Consider the following 15,000-nt stretch of genomic DNA (forward strand, 5'->3'; position numbering starts at 1 on the left):
GTTTTTTAATGGGGAAGTGGGCCGATAGTGGCCCACCTTCTCTTCCTGGGGGGCTGGAGTGGGGGAGGGAGGGGCTCAAAGTGTTGGGGGTTTTCTTGGGGGGCTCTACATTTCAGGAGAGGAATTGGGAGGGGCTGCTGGGGAAGGTGTCTGCCAGGTTGTCTAGGTGGAATTGGCTGTTATCTGAGCTGTCCTACAGAGGTAGAGTTCTGGTCACGAATAACCTGGCCGCCTCCATGCTCTGGCATAGGTTCAGTGTCCTTGATCCACCTGAGAGTTTGGTGAGGGAGCTCCAACGCAGGATGAACAATTTCTTCTGGTCTGGCCAGCACTGGGTCCCAGCACCAGTGTTGTATCTGCCACTAGGAGAGGGGGGGCAGGGCTTGGTGGACATTCAAAACCGTGTGCGTGGCTTCAGGCTGCATGCGGCACAGAGACTGCTCTACGAGAAGGCTTTGGTGTGGGGGCCAGTTGCTCTCTCGCTCTTGAGGGAGTCTACACCGATGGGCTATGACCGGCAGTTGTTCCTGCTCAGTGGGCATGAGGAGTGCTGCGGTGGGCTTCCTCCAGTCTACCGCACAATGATGAAAGCGTGGATGTCGACATTCAAGGTGCAGAGGACTAATTGTACTGTGAAGGACTGGGTTTTTAGCCTGAGTATCATCCTCCGTAGTGACCGCGCTGGCTCAATACTTTCGCTTGCTGACCACGGAGTCTGACCCTGCAGCCACCCCCGGCAGTTGGAAATTATCTCACTTAATGAGGGAATTAGCCTTTCGCAAAACCCCTCCCACAAACGGCCGCCAACCAATCCGAGCTCAGCAACGGTAACTAAGGAGTGTAGAACTTGTCGAGGTCCGTCAAAAACCTACGATTTCAGGGAGACATACAACGTGTGCCTATGGCACCGTCAGGGTCCGACACCATCTGAAGATTAATTAGGACCTCATTTTTTCACTTTCCCGAAGCAAAAACCTCAAGCGGACTGATAACAGGGATGGATTAAGCCATGTGAAGGCTATTAGCTCCAGGTGATCATATTTAAAATTAGCAGGCTAACTGTGCAATCGTCTTGTTTGCTAATATAGCCCCCTTCCCCCTTGCATTTAGCTGGCAGAAAACGTACCCTAAACAAATAATCAATGCATCGCTCAGACTTAAGGACAATATTATATGATATTATAGTATTGGATCCACGGCATTATGATTCAAATTTTATTGGGAAACTACTAGTTGCGTTGTTTAATATGCGCCAAATGCACAGCCCACGGAGCAGCCCCCACCCTCTCTCCTTCCCAGTTTGTGTCTGTGTATATGCGTCGAGTGTGACAGCAAAAAAAGTAACACTGAAATGGGGCTGCGCTTGTTCCAACCTTGTTATGAAGATATTAACTGTCAACTAAAACCATTAAAGTGATCAGAAGAGAAACGCCCAGTGTGACTGCCCAAGAGCTGCGCAGTGTCAGTGCCGAAAGCCCGTCAAAGGTCTTGGCGGACGGCAATGTCCCAGTTTACACCAAGCACTATCAAATGTCCTGGTTACAGACATCACATCGCCATCATCAAGTTGTTGTATTTCAGTTGAATATGTAAGAGGGCTTGGGGAGGGGCTTAGACTATCAGCGAGCCTATTGGCTATTCAGATACTGAACGAATATCTGAATTCCAACTGCCGGGGGTGGCTGCAGGGTCAGACTCCGTGGTCAACAAGCGAAAGTATTGAGCCAGCGCGGTCACTACGGAGGATGATACTCAGGCTACTGGGTTTTGGGGGAGCCTTTGTTCTTTAACCCTTGGTTGAGGAGCAGGTTCTTTGCATCCGCCAGTGTCCGAAGCACTTTTGCTGCTGCTGGATGTACGGTTCTAGCTCACTTGAGAGATGGGGGTGAGTGGAAAACGGCCAATCAGCTACAGAGGATGACTGGACTGCATTCGCTGAGGGTCCTAGAGGGGATCCTGGCAGAGGTCCAGAGAGCGCTGCCGGGTGCCTGGAGGCAGGTGCTACAGACTTGCGGGCTGGGTCCAGACTGGAGGATCACATACAGCTTCCCTATGTTGGAGGTGTCTGCTGCATGGATGGAGTCTGCACAAGACCAGGGGGAGGGTCTTGTGTGTTTGGAGATGCATGGGCAGAGAGACTTTGTAAGCCTCAGTAAGAAGGAGTTGTACTCGCTGTGCGTTAAGGTGGGCCATCAGAGGGTGCTGGAGCGTGTTGGGGCATGGAGGTGGTCAGAAGTGTTTGGGCCGGGGTTCCCCTCTAGGGGTTGCTGGAGGTCCCTGTACAAGCCTCCCATTGAGAAGCGTACTGCTGATCTGCAGTGGAGACTTGTTCATGGGGCGATCGCTACAAACAGACACGTGGCATACCTGGACCCAGCAGTGGGGAGGGGTTGTCCATTCTGTGGGGAGGAAGAGTCTTTAACTCATTTGTTTTTGCATTGTAAAAGGTTGGAGGGTCTTTTTCACTGGTTCAGGGAGGCTTTGGGAGGGTTTGGGGAGGGTTTCTCAGAGTCCCTTTTTATTAGTGGCCCTAAATACAGTGTCAAATTCAAGAGGGAGGTTTGTCTGGTTAATTTCCTACTAGGGGAAGAAAAAAGAAAATGCTGAATCTTGACTCGGTAGACCCCTTGGAGAGTTTTCTGGGACTGGTCAAAAGTCGTATCAAGGTTGAGTTCATGTACTACCATTTGGTCAATGATGTAGGGACTTTTTCAAGCATTTGGTGTGTGTGGGGTTTGTTGTGTCGGGTTGGGGAGAGTGGGGAGCTGGTTATGAGGATATAAGGGGGTTGTAATGGATGTATTGTGAGAATGTACTATGAGTACATTCTCTCTCTCTCTCTCTCTCTCTCTCTCTCTCTCTCTCTCTCTCCTGTCTCTCTCTCTCTCTCTCTCTCTCTTCTCTCTCTCTCTCTCTCTCTCTCTCTCTCTCTCTCTCTCTCTCTCTCTCTCTCTCTCTCTCTCCATTTCTCTCGTAACATGTCTTCTTGTTCTTGGCGTCCCTCTGATGGCTCTTTTCAATGTCCACTTTGGCCAAGTCAAGAGCTGAGATTCCTGACGGTAAAGCCATTAAGCAATGTTGAGGAACAAACTGTTTTTACAATCACAGGGCCATAAACTTAAGCCTTGTCCTGTATCTTCCTTCGAGAAGTCCCTCAGAATGAAAAAAAATAATACAGAACTTATAAAGCGTTCTGAATCCAGTGGCCGCACGTTCCAGTTCTAGTTCTAGTTATTTATTTATTTCTCGGGGCAAAAGGTCTGTCCCCTGTCCAAAACTCAAACCTCGAGGAAGTAACAAAAGATTGGCTCCGACCCGAGGAACTCAATAAATCCGCTGTGCTTCCTCTCGACCTCACAGAGACACACAGCCAGGCCCTGAGCTCCCAAGTTCCACTGGCCAGAGGCAGACAGTACAGGCACCACAGGTTCAAAAAGCAAAAGTCCTGCCACATAACTTAAATTTTCCCAATCGATTCGTTCAGCTGCTGTTCCCTTGCTGGATGAGTTAATTGGCCAAACATACATGCAGCAGTTTAAATTTTCTGAGGTGCTGTTCCATGTAGCCTGCTATTTTTAGCCTCTGCCCCTGACTTTAGGCACACTTCAAACTAGTACCTCCATCCAATCCTGCTGCGTGTGACCTCGTGATCCGAGATGGCACCATTGATGATCAATGTTTTATTCAATATCTTGCAAAAACACAACTCAAAGGTCATTTTCTCATTTGCCTTCAGGATGAGGGTGAGCGAGGAAAATCCCACCAACATTTACTCTGCCTAGGCTGTCGTTTTTCTCCACGGGGGTGTGCGGACACGACACAGAAGCAAGAGGCCACAAAAGTAAAGGACGGGAGGTCGGTGCTAGTATTTTGGGGTGCATGAACATTAGGCTGCTGCCTCTTCTGTCCCTGCCGTGGCCGACCGGTAGGGGACTCCCTTGCCAAGCGGCTGATCCGGGTTCGATTCCCGGCCCGGGTGCTTCCCCTAACCCCTCCCCCGTCTCTCTCTCCCAATTCGCTTCCTGCCCACCTCTCACACTGTCCTATCAAATAAAGTCGAAAAAAAAGACCAAAAAAATTATCTTTAAAAAAAGACTGTTGCCTCTTCTCCTCACCTCAATTGGGACTGCAGCTTGGCTCCTTTGGAGACAAAGTCCTCCCACGCAGGGTAGCTGGCCTGCAAAGCAAACACACAGACAAGCAGAGGGGGTCACTCCAGGGTAAACACCATAAATCATTATTATAAAGAGACGCTGACATGCATGTTTGTGGTTAAAACGATTCTGATAATGCAAGAGGTAAAGAGCACTAGGCACTGTGTGTTTTGAACCATATTTTACTAAGGAAACAAAGTGAACAGAGAAGTCATATTGTGTGTGTGACATCACTAAATATCCTGATTTTGTCCAATAATTGTAGGCTATTTGTTAACTCATGTGTAGATTCAAGTCAAGTCAGCTTTTATTGTCAGTTTCTTCATGTGCACAGGTCATACAAGGAAATTGAAATAAGTTAACGCAACAAGGAATTTGAAATTATGCAGATTCCAAGATCAGCATTCAAAATGTTCCCATGTAAAGAGATAACATTTTAAAGTCAAGGCAAGTTTAAAAAAAGTTCTGAGTAATTCTGAGAATTGTAGTTAAGAAAAAAATAGAACATCCCTCGGAGGGGTGGTAGTCTTTAGTGGGAGTTCTGCAAAGACACAGTTCAGTGAGAAAACTGAAAAGTGAGTAAGTGATAAAACTAACACGAGAGCCCGATGACTTCATGCTCCCACCCAGTGTAACAAAAGCCACCGGGATTTTCTTTCAGAGCCGTTCACCACTTACCACTTACTGAGGTAACTTAAAAAGGGCTCGTCCGGCCGCTTACTCTGAGGTAACTTAAAAAGGGCTCGTCCGGCCAAGTCTGCACCACAATCAGGGAACACCCCGATCCCTCTTCACACAGCCCAAGAGCATCAACCAACAGATGTCCACACCCTTGATTAGATGGAAATATGTGTGCAAGTGTGTTTGCGTGTGTGTGTGTGTACGTGTGTGGGCGTGTGTGTGTGTGTGTGTGTGTATTTGTGCTTGTGCAAAACACACACGCCTATACTCAGTGCATAGTTTGGTGATACCTTGCGGTAGAATGAACATCACCCACTCATACCCAGTTTCTCAATTAAGGAGTGGGTGACATTTACAGCGAAATGTCAGGTGAACTGAACCCTAAACTGAAGTCCATAACTGCACACTTACTCACACCCCAGCTAAATGGTTTACGGAGATGTAGAGGCAAAGCACACACAATAAAAATCAGTTTCACTTACTTCCATCCATTTTTGCTCTCACAAGTGGAACAGCAAAAGTGGTCACACAGTGCCATCTTACCGGCAGGTTGTTACGCAATACATACGCAAACGGTGACATCGATTCTGTCTGCACAATAAACTTTTATGCCTTTTCCTTGAAGCTTGTCTGACTCACTGGCTCTCTCTCTCTCTCCTTCTGCCTTAAACAAGTAGGCACCAATAATCGGAAAACTCCCCAGCCAAGTAAGCTTACCAGGTGATATGCCAAGTCAGCAAACATAGTGGAATGAAGTAGGAAACAAAGTAGGAAACTAGGAAAGCAGGAAAATAGGAAACCTTTCACAGAAAGCCCCCAGGAAAATGTATTAGAATACAAAAAGAGAATACCTTCCCAAACCTTTCGACAATCTTATACCGGCAACCATGCCTCATTACACTATGTGAATCTCATTGTATAATGAAAAAGGATTTCCATTACTCTCCATTTATATTAAAATCTATTCCATATCAGAAAGCCTAGATGTCGGCCCAACCGTGGCCTAGCGGTAGGGCACACGTCTACTATGTGGCTGACCCGGGTTCGATTCCCCACCCGGGTCCTTTGCCAGTCCTTCCCCACCTCTCTCTCCCAACTCGCTTCCTGTCACTATCTTCACTGTCTATCATAAATAAAGTCAAAAAGACCAAAAACACATCTTTAAAAAGAAAGAAAGCCTAAATGTCCCCATACGGAGATGCTGTTCAAAAGTTTAGCTGAGTGCACTGCTCACTGACTCACTCAGTGCCTCAGGCTAGCCTGCTTTGCATAGCTTAGCAGCAGCTAGCCTCGCCCATCGAGAGAATATTTCAGGAGGTGATGTGGCTAGACCAGGCTAGGCTGTGTGTCACACCTGCCATCAGACCGCCAAAAGTGCACCACGTGCCCATGATAATGTAGATGGGGTTCATGGCGAGGCGCCATACTTCCACTTATGCAAGGATCAGTAAGAATTGGCAATCCACTGCATGTTCAAAGCAATAGGACAAAATGTGTTGTTTTGGTTGATTGAATTAAAATCTAAAGTTTTCATGTGTTGTGGTATGAGTGCTGTGCTGAGGCATTCGCCACCTGTTTAGACAGGTCTCCAGTGCAAGGCCATGTTATGCGATTCAGGCCCCACTTACTTATTATGTTGGTCAATGCTTGCTTGATGAAGGATTTGAAGCAAAATCGTTTCTGTCCGGAGCAAAAGAGTGAGCAGACTAGTGCACCACTCTTCACATAACATAACCTGCCACTCGTGAGGCAACAGGAGCAGGAGAGAGCACGGGAAACGACAGGATCATACCTCTTTGACAAGCCAATTAGCTCAAACAAGGCCTGTTTTGAAGTGGAGCTGGTAGAAACGACAACCCGTTTCTATACAAAAGAGTGGAGTGGAGTCCGTCCGTCTGTCTATCTGTCTGTCCGCCTGAAACGCATTCTTTAAATTGCAATTCCCTCCTGTGTCCACAAGGCACAGAGTTTTTGGCCTGGAGCTCCCAGGGCACCTCTGCATAGACGGACGCATCTTTGTCCGCCTTTCAGACTTGTTAGATTCAATATTTTAAACGTTCAGAGCAACAGTGTGCAAAGTAGATCACCTCCTAATGGGAGATAAGCTCCAAAACCACATGGGTCAGCACTGCAGTGGGAGAGAGAGAGACAGGCTAATAACTTCAGAAGAGCCCAGGTCTAAATCTAATACCTCTTAGACGAGCCCAGGTCTAAATCTAATACCTCTTAGACGAGCCCAGGTCTAAATCTAATACCTCTTAGACGCGCCCAGGTCTAAATCTAATACCTCTTAGACGAGCCCAGGTGTAAATCTCAACGCCTCCCTCTACTCAGCCTCTTATCTGAACCCCCAAGCTGTTGCCCCCAGCTGGGAGAGGCCACAGACAATGCCTACTTAGTATTAGGGATGTAAATAATAATCTAAATGTATCGATGCATCGATGTATTGGCCGGCGATTTATTTAATCAAATCGCATCTTATGGTGGGGCATTCTTAAGTATCGAAAATAAAATCGAATCCCCGCTTTAAGAAATCGATACCGTACCGTATCGTATTGTATCGTATCGTTATGGAGGCTGTGATTTACACCCCTACTTAGTATCGTATACTTAGGCCTATCTTAGTATAGCCCCCAGATTTCAACACATTGAGGAGTACCGTCACAAGTATGTGATTAGAATTTTGCCAACATTTCTCATTTTGAGTTCTCATTATGATGTCATAAGGACTTTTCAAGATTTTTAACACAGACTTTTATGGGAGCTGTAGAGTGTTCGAGTACAATTCTAGAAGAACTGGGGAATTCCTTACTCCTCAAAGGGTTAAGTGTGTGGTGGGATAAACAAACAGACAACACACCGCTCCTTACAGTTCAACAAGCCCTGCCCCCTGCCCTTTTTTACTGCCTTAGCACCTTCCACAATCTTAAATCCGTATGTTTGAGGTCTAAAACAAGTCAGGACAAATTAGCTTTATGGGTTAATCAGGTCACATGTTCACGGGTTAAGATGATAAGCGCTTTCTTTGTCACATGTTGGCATTAGTCAAGTCCAAGGGTTTGATATCTAGCGCAGTATTAAAGTGATACTGTCCCATTTTTGGAAATAAGCTTATTTTACACCTCCCCTTGAGTTAAATAATAGGCTCTTACCTTTCTCCTGTTCTTCCAACCGTTTTCTAGTTATGGCAGTGCACATTTTACCTCCAAGCTAACAGTTAACATTGAGTCCTATGAGACCAGTTAGCCGCGAGCTGGTCTCATAGGACTCAATGTTAACTGCTAGCATGGCACTGCCATAGCCAGAGAACGGTTGCAAGTACAGGTGATGGGTAAAACACTATTATTTAACTCAAGGGGAGGTGTAAAATAAGCTTATTTCCAAAAATGGGACAGTATCACTTTAAGTGTAGCGTTGTAGTTGCCCCTCAATGCACACCGTACCATCTGAGGCACGCTGTAATAATAATTGATAGGTTAATTACCATAGTACTACACTACTATGACATAACACAGGGAATTTAGCAATGCACTATGACTCGGCCGTTGCCATTCTAGTAACAGCAAATTTATGACGTCGTGTTTTAATGGGTTTAAGACATTGACAGTGCAACAGATAACCTAGATACAGATGCTATGGTTTACAGCTGGACTGCATAGAATCAAGACAATGCCTGATTTGCACTAACACCGTGTTATGATTAAAATGGAACCAAATTGTTTAATATAGCCTACATTACTTCACCTCTCAATTACTATGGTTCACTGTGAGGGAACTGGAGCATGTAGGCAACAAGTCTGATATGCAGACTGTGACTACATCCTAATGTGATATTTATTAGTCTTTCAAACACTGCAAATACCGCCAATGAGGAAATGCATTATTTCCAGGAAATGCATTACCGTATTTCCACGTCTGGAGCTGTGCAGCCCTACTTCCCAAACTCCCCCATTTAGATTTCAGAGTGACAGTTTGAGGCATGTCCCACAGGCTCTGCTCTGCCCTGTATGTAGTGTGTGTGTGTGTCTGTATGTGTCTGTATGTGTCTGTGTGCGTGTGTGTTGAATGCCTGTGTGGGTGTGTGTGTATTGAATGCATGTGCATGTGTGCGTCTGTGTTGAATGTGTGTGTGTGTGTGTGTGTGTATTGAATGCATGTGCATGCGTGCGTGTGTGTTGAATGTGTGTGCACCCGTGCAAGCGGTTATATATGAGGCAGGTCGGTGGCTGTGTGTGTGTGTGTGTGTGTGTGTGTGTGTGTGTGTGTGTGTGTGTGTGTGTGTGTGTGTGTGTGTGTGTGTAGCAGTTCTTTGGACCACAAAGTTCTCCTGTGACTTTGTAGAAAGTCACCTGCTTTCACTGCTCTGCTCCTAATCCTGCTCTCCGCGGCGCCCAGAGGAGCTAATCCCAGAAAGCAGCAAGCAGAAAACAGGTCACTAGAGCAGCAGGCCCCAATTAGGGTTGCCGGGGTCACCCAGAGGAGAGAGAGAGAGAGAGAGAGAGAGAGAGAGAGAGAGAGAGAGAGAGAGAGGGGGAGAGAGAGAGAGGGGGAGAGAGAGAGAGAGGGAATGAGAGAGAGAAAAAGAGGGAGAGAGAGAGAGAGAGAGAGAGAGAGAGAGAGGGAGAGAGAGAGAGAGAGAGAGAGAGAGGGAGAGGGAGGGAGAGGGAGGGAGGGAGAGGGAGAGGGAGAGAGAGAGAGAGAGAGAGAGAGAAGAAGAAATGCAAGAAAAGGTGACTATGGAATGATGACAGAGTGGAGAAAGAGACCTCAAAAACAAGACAGAAGGAGAGTATGACAAGGACAGACAGACAGACAGACAGACAGACAGAAAGAAAGGGAAATTAATTAACACAGAGGCAAAAGAAAATAGAAAAGCCGCAAGCGTACAAATGGCCAAAATAAATCAAGACAGCAAAAGGGCCAGGGTAGAAAAGGCCAAGGAGGGCGAGGAAAGAAAGTCAACGTGATGATGTAGGGAGACCAAACGAACAGCGTGATTGAGTGACAGACAGATAGTGAGAAGCAGGCTGTCATCATGCTTTAGCGTATGTATCGCACGCTAGTGCATTCAGCGTGTTGGTGCGACGCATTTTGAAGTTAAAGCGTGCTCCTCAACGCAACGGTAAAGCACCTTCATGCACTTTTGACACGTGACGAGGTTTGCACAGTTTTCCAGCCGTGTCAGCGATTTTGTTTTGTCACAGCGCATTTCTGTTACTAAACGCAAATATGCTTTGCTGTGCCCTAACCAAAACCACCCCTAAACCTAACCTGTCAGTAAAGGAATGTTTCTGCTGCTTTACTTTTGCCAAGAACAGCGAGATTAGGTGAATTTCTACCTAAATTGTGCCTAAACCAAAACCATCCCTAAACCTAACCTGTCACAGGGCGTTGTGGAGCACGACTTAACTTGGAAATGCGTATTGGACACACGCGATAGTGGGTTTACATCAGCGTGTCATAGATACGCCTATGCATGATGACATGTTGTGAGAAGAGAGAGGGAGTCTGAGAGAGCAACTGAGATATCGAGATATCGAGAGAGACTGAGAGAGAGAGAGAGTGAGACAGACAGACTTAGGAGACCTTGGGGCGAGCAGCCATGTCATGGCACAGGGGCGGGGAGGCTGTGCCCGGCACAAGGCAGGTGTGTGTGTGTGTGTGTGTGTGTGTGTGTGTGTGTGTGTGTGTGTGTGTGTGTGTGTGTTTTTTTTCCATCTCACTTTGGCAGGATCTAAACTCCAGAGTCTGCTGATAGCGAACATTCATTGCCCAAGTGGCCTTCCAGCACTCACGCACGCGCGCACGCACACACACACACGCACGCACGCACACACATGCACGCACGCACGCACCTCTTCTACTGTACGGGTGTAAACAAGATGAGGCATGCAGAGGTAAATTGGCCGTGATCAAGTCACGGCTGCGTGCACACTATGCTGGATTAAGTTTATCTCTTCCTTCCTTTTAGTCTCCTGGTTATTGGCTAACTCAACACACTGACACTGCAGTACTACAACAGGTTTTTCAGCCACAAACTGTTCAATTTTTTTTTTAAAGAGAGAGAAGGAGGAAGTGCTTCCTTGGGTCTCAACACAATTGTACCATGCAGAGGAAATCAAGGGGAGAAGGGGGCGTCTTAAACAGTGTGGTACAAATAAAACAAAGGACTTCAAGGGACACTGTGCAGGAAATGGTCAAAAAAGGTACTGCATTACTATGCTTGTAATTGAAACTGGGCTGCCTATTGCCAAATTTGATCTTTACATGAAAGTTTACTAAGTAATAAACAAATATTTTCTAGGAAGTACCGTCATTTTTGCAGCTAAAATGGCTATTTTTGGACATTCAAAAAGGCGGACCATGGAGAAGATCCCCCTTTTCATGTATGAAAAGTGCAATTTTTCCAGTCATAATGAATATTTAGAATTTGATGGTGGTGCTAAGTATTCAAGAAAAAGGTAACATTATTGAATGGGCAGCATGAGTTCTGGAAATAAACGACAAAAATTCTCACACAGTGTCCCTTTAACAGCAGAGTTGCCTCGGGGTCCTCCTTTATTTTGATGCTAAATTTTTTTTTTATTGTTTTGTTGACTACTAGGGCTTCCCCCCCTCCTGCTCTCTCTCTCTCTCTCTCTCTCTCTCTCTCTCTCTCTCTCTCTCTCTCTCGCTCTCGCTCTCTCCTCGTCATCCAGCCTGAAACGAGTCGGTCTAGAGCTCCAGGAAAAACTGTTTCCCTCTCTTCCCCTCCGAGCGGCAGCGCAATAAATCTGAGGAGAGAGTTCCAGAAGGTCTCTGCGTGTGCGTGTGTGTGTGTGTGTGTGTGTGTGTGTGTGTTTTCTCCTGTACAGTGTTTTCCTGACGAAGGGAGAAACAGAAAACAAGCTTGTTCCAAAAAACAAAAAAGGAAAAAAAAGTTTTTTTTCCCGGCCAAAAACTCCCAGCAGAGCCGTGTCAGACCAAGAAGAGCGGGTTTTCGCACCAAACTGTGGTCACCGGGACGAATGATTTCAAAAACAGGCGGAAAACTGTGACATGGCCACACGGCCAGCCAAGCCAGGCAGGCACAGATGTTCTGGACTGGCCTTTTCTTTTCCATCAGCGAAAAGTAAACGCTCTGCTGTTCTCTTACAACGCTGCCATGTTTTCAACCAGCTGAGCACACACACACACACACACACACACACACACACACACACACACACACACACACACACACACACACACACACACACACACACACACACACACACACACACACACACACACACACACACACACACACACACACACACACACACACACACACACAGATGTACTGGCCTTTCTTTTCCACCGGCGAAAAGTAAACGCTCTGCTGTTCTCTTACAACGAATGCTGCCATGTTTTCAACCCACACACAGACACACACACAGACACACACACACACACACACACACACACACACACACACACACACACACACACACACACACACACACACAAACACACACAAACTTGTCTCCCTCTTATTTACATTATTTGGAAGCATGTTTGGGTGGGAAAAAAATACAGTCTGTACTTAGCTCCTCACAGAAGTCCAATGACATGAGTGAGGTGAAGGCCAGATAAAGGGTCTGTGCCACCAGCCAGCGCGCTTCTCTTCTCTTCTCTTAAGTGGAGCGGCAGCTGTAAACACAATGTCCCTTCTTCAAACACATGATGCATGCGTGGCGAATGTCAAGACGACATTATTTAAAGGTTTGGGGGGGTGGGGGGTGTAGAGAGAGAGAGAGACTAGAAACAAAAACATATCCTTTCCTTTGGTCCTTTGCTCTTCCTCTCCTCTGAGGTGGGATGGGGGATGGGGGGTTGGAGAGGGGAATGTGGAGGTGGGGAGGGGAATGTGGAGGTGGGGAGGTGGAGAGGTGGGATGGGGAGGTGGGAGAGAGGAATTGGGAGGTGGAGTGGGGGATAGAGAGTTGGAGAGGGGAATGGGAAGGTGGGGAGGTGGGATGGGGGATGGGGAGGTGGAGTGGGGTAGGGGGAATGGGGAGGTGGGGAGGTGGGGCGAGGTGGGGAGGTGGGATGGGGGAGGTGGAGAGGGGAATGGCGAGGTGGGGAGGTGGGATGGGGGAGGTGGAGAGGGGAATGGCAAGGTGGGGAGGTGGGATGGGGGAGGTGGAGAGGGGAATGGCGAGGTGGGGAGGTGGGGTGGGGGATGGGGAGGTGGGATGGGGGATGGGGAGGTGGGATGGGGGATGGGGAGGTGGGATGGGGGAATGACGGGCCGGGCAGCACATTTGGTCAGCAAATGACAAAAGGAAACTTTGGGGACCCGTGGCAGTTTAGCGGCAGGCTGTGAAACGCGGGGCTCGGCAGCCACATTCCCCAGCCTTGAGCCAAATGTCTACTGAGGCCCGAGACTAGTCTGAGACTCCAGTCTAGAGCAGTGATTCTCCAATAGCGCGTTCAGGCCGACTGAGAACCGCGCTGGAGCCCGTTCCCGCACCTAATCTCGAACTGGCCGTCGTGTTCACTCCACAGATATTAACGTTCGCTAACCGGAAAGTTGGTTCTCAATGCGAACCGCAAAATACTAGGTTTTTCTCTGCGAACCGTGATGACAACGTGGCCGTCAGCAGGTTCATCCGGGTAACAGAGTCATGTGCAGGAAAAGTTCGGAGCCCGGTATGAACACGGGCGGTTCGCAGGTAAGCACTTTAGTGCCAAATGTAACTGGTGCGGGCACCGACACCGGCTCCGTTCTGGTCGGCCTGAAACCCCTACAAGAGGTGTCCCGGAAAAAAGTTTGTTACAATGCAACAAAAATCAATGCATTGAAGCCAAATAAAAAGTACAAAATTGTAACATTGAGTGCCATAGATTTTGGTGCACTGATTTTAGTGATTTCATTCATTCAAATATTTATTCTGTTTTGCTATACTTCTCCTGCCAACCAGCCGCGGCCCTCCCAGTAGCAACCTCTCGCGGACCCCACAGGGGTCCCCGGCCCCCACTTTGAAAACCCCTGGTGTAGTATAGGGAATGGGGTTGGGTTCCCACCAATGGGCTAAACTCAGTGTTTCCCACAGAAAATGTTGAAACTATGGGGGCAGCCTGTGTATTTCAAATGAGCCATGGGGGGCGTGGAAGTTCACACGGCGTAAACGCAAAACGGCAAAACAATGAGTACAGTATGACATTGGCGCATGGAGAAACTATAGGCCTACATTTCAGCCATTTATATTTTTAGAAATTACATAAGATTTCACCCATGACAATTAAAAAAAAAAAGTTTTACATTTTCAGAAACTATGGCGGCCAAATTTAAACTATGGCGGTGCGCCATAGTCTCCTCAATGTATGGGAAACACTGGCTAGACTCCTGGGTTGCTGCTGCTGCTGCTGCTGCTGCTGCCATGTAAGAGTGCCTGCCTGCCCTGGCTGCCTGCAGTCCCCTTTTGTCTGAGTGGAGGATATTGAGTTTCCTGGTCCTGCTGAGGCCAAAAGAAAAAATGTGACCAGAGGCAAGAAAGAGCACCTTGCAAAACCTGACCTGGATTAGGCTACGCTACGCTACGCAGCAGGCTAGCAAGGCTCACTACTACATGGGTGAAAGTGAAAAAAAATCCTGAGCCTGAACTTTTTCCCCTGCTCCAACGACGATGACAAGATACTGCGTAGTGACGTAACGTAGGCCTATTTTGACACATTATTCAAACATTTAATAGCTTGTGTATGAACATAATTCAAGCCTGATAGTAGAAGATAACCCTGAACCTGTAACACTTTCTGAGATAAGAATAACCTAACGGCTAATTATTTATCAATGCTTTTATTTTTGCAAACTCTGTCAAGCCTGAAATCAGGCATGGAGCCTGAATACTATCAGCCCTGCTACTATAGAGCCGAGTCGGAAGCAGTGTGCTGTTGACCATTTGCATACAGCTCCATTTTGAGTGTTCGCTGGAAAGTGGCCGGGCACAAAGCACTGTTCCGTTTGCCCTTCCGTTCCCATTTGTCCATTCACTTCTGTCAGAGAGGAAAGAAGTAGGTTCTATTATTCTACTCTCGTCCTATTAAGTAACTGCTTGATGTGAAAACGTCTAGGTAAACATTGTGAGGACAAATGAAAAAAAAAACATCTATTTAACTCGCATTTTGTAACACGTGATTGAAG

At 47.2% G+C, this 15,000-nt stretch overlaps 1 protein-coding gene across 1 annotated transcript in view; it reads right to left on the reverse strand.

Annotated features, from left to right (window-relative positions):
- mtss1 (MTSS I-BAR domain containing 1) overlaps positions 1-15,000 on the reverse strand; it is a 211,472-nt gene that overhangs the window by 182,489 nt on the left and 13,983 nt on the right. Inside the window, exon 2 of the mRNA XM_063216207.1 lies at positions 4,116-4,177. Within this exon, the coding sequence (XP_063072277.1) occupies positions 4,116-4,177 (62 nt within the window). The remainder of the gene's footprint in view (positions 1-4,115; positions 4,178-15,000) is intronic.

This window comes from Engraulis encrasicolus, chromosome 14 (genome assembly GCF_034702125.1).
Source record: "Engraulis encrasicolus isolate BLACKSEA-1 chromosome 14, IST_EnEncr_1.0, whole genome shotgun sequence".
In the NCBI taxonomy this organism is placed as follows: Eukaryota; Metazoa; Chordata; class Actinopteri; order Clupeiformes; family Engraulidae; genus Engraulis; species Engraulis encrasicolus.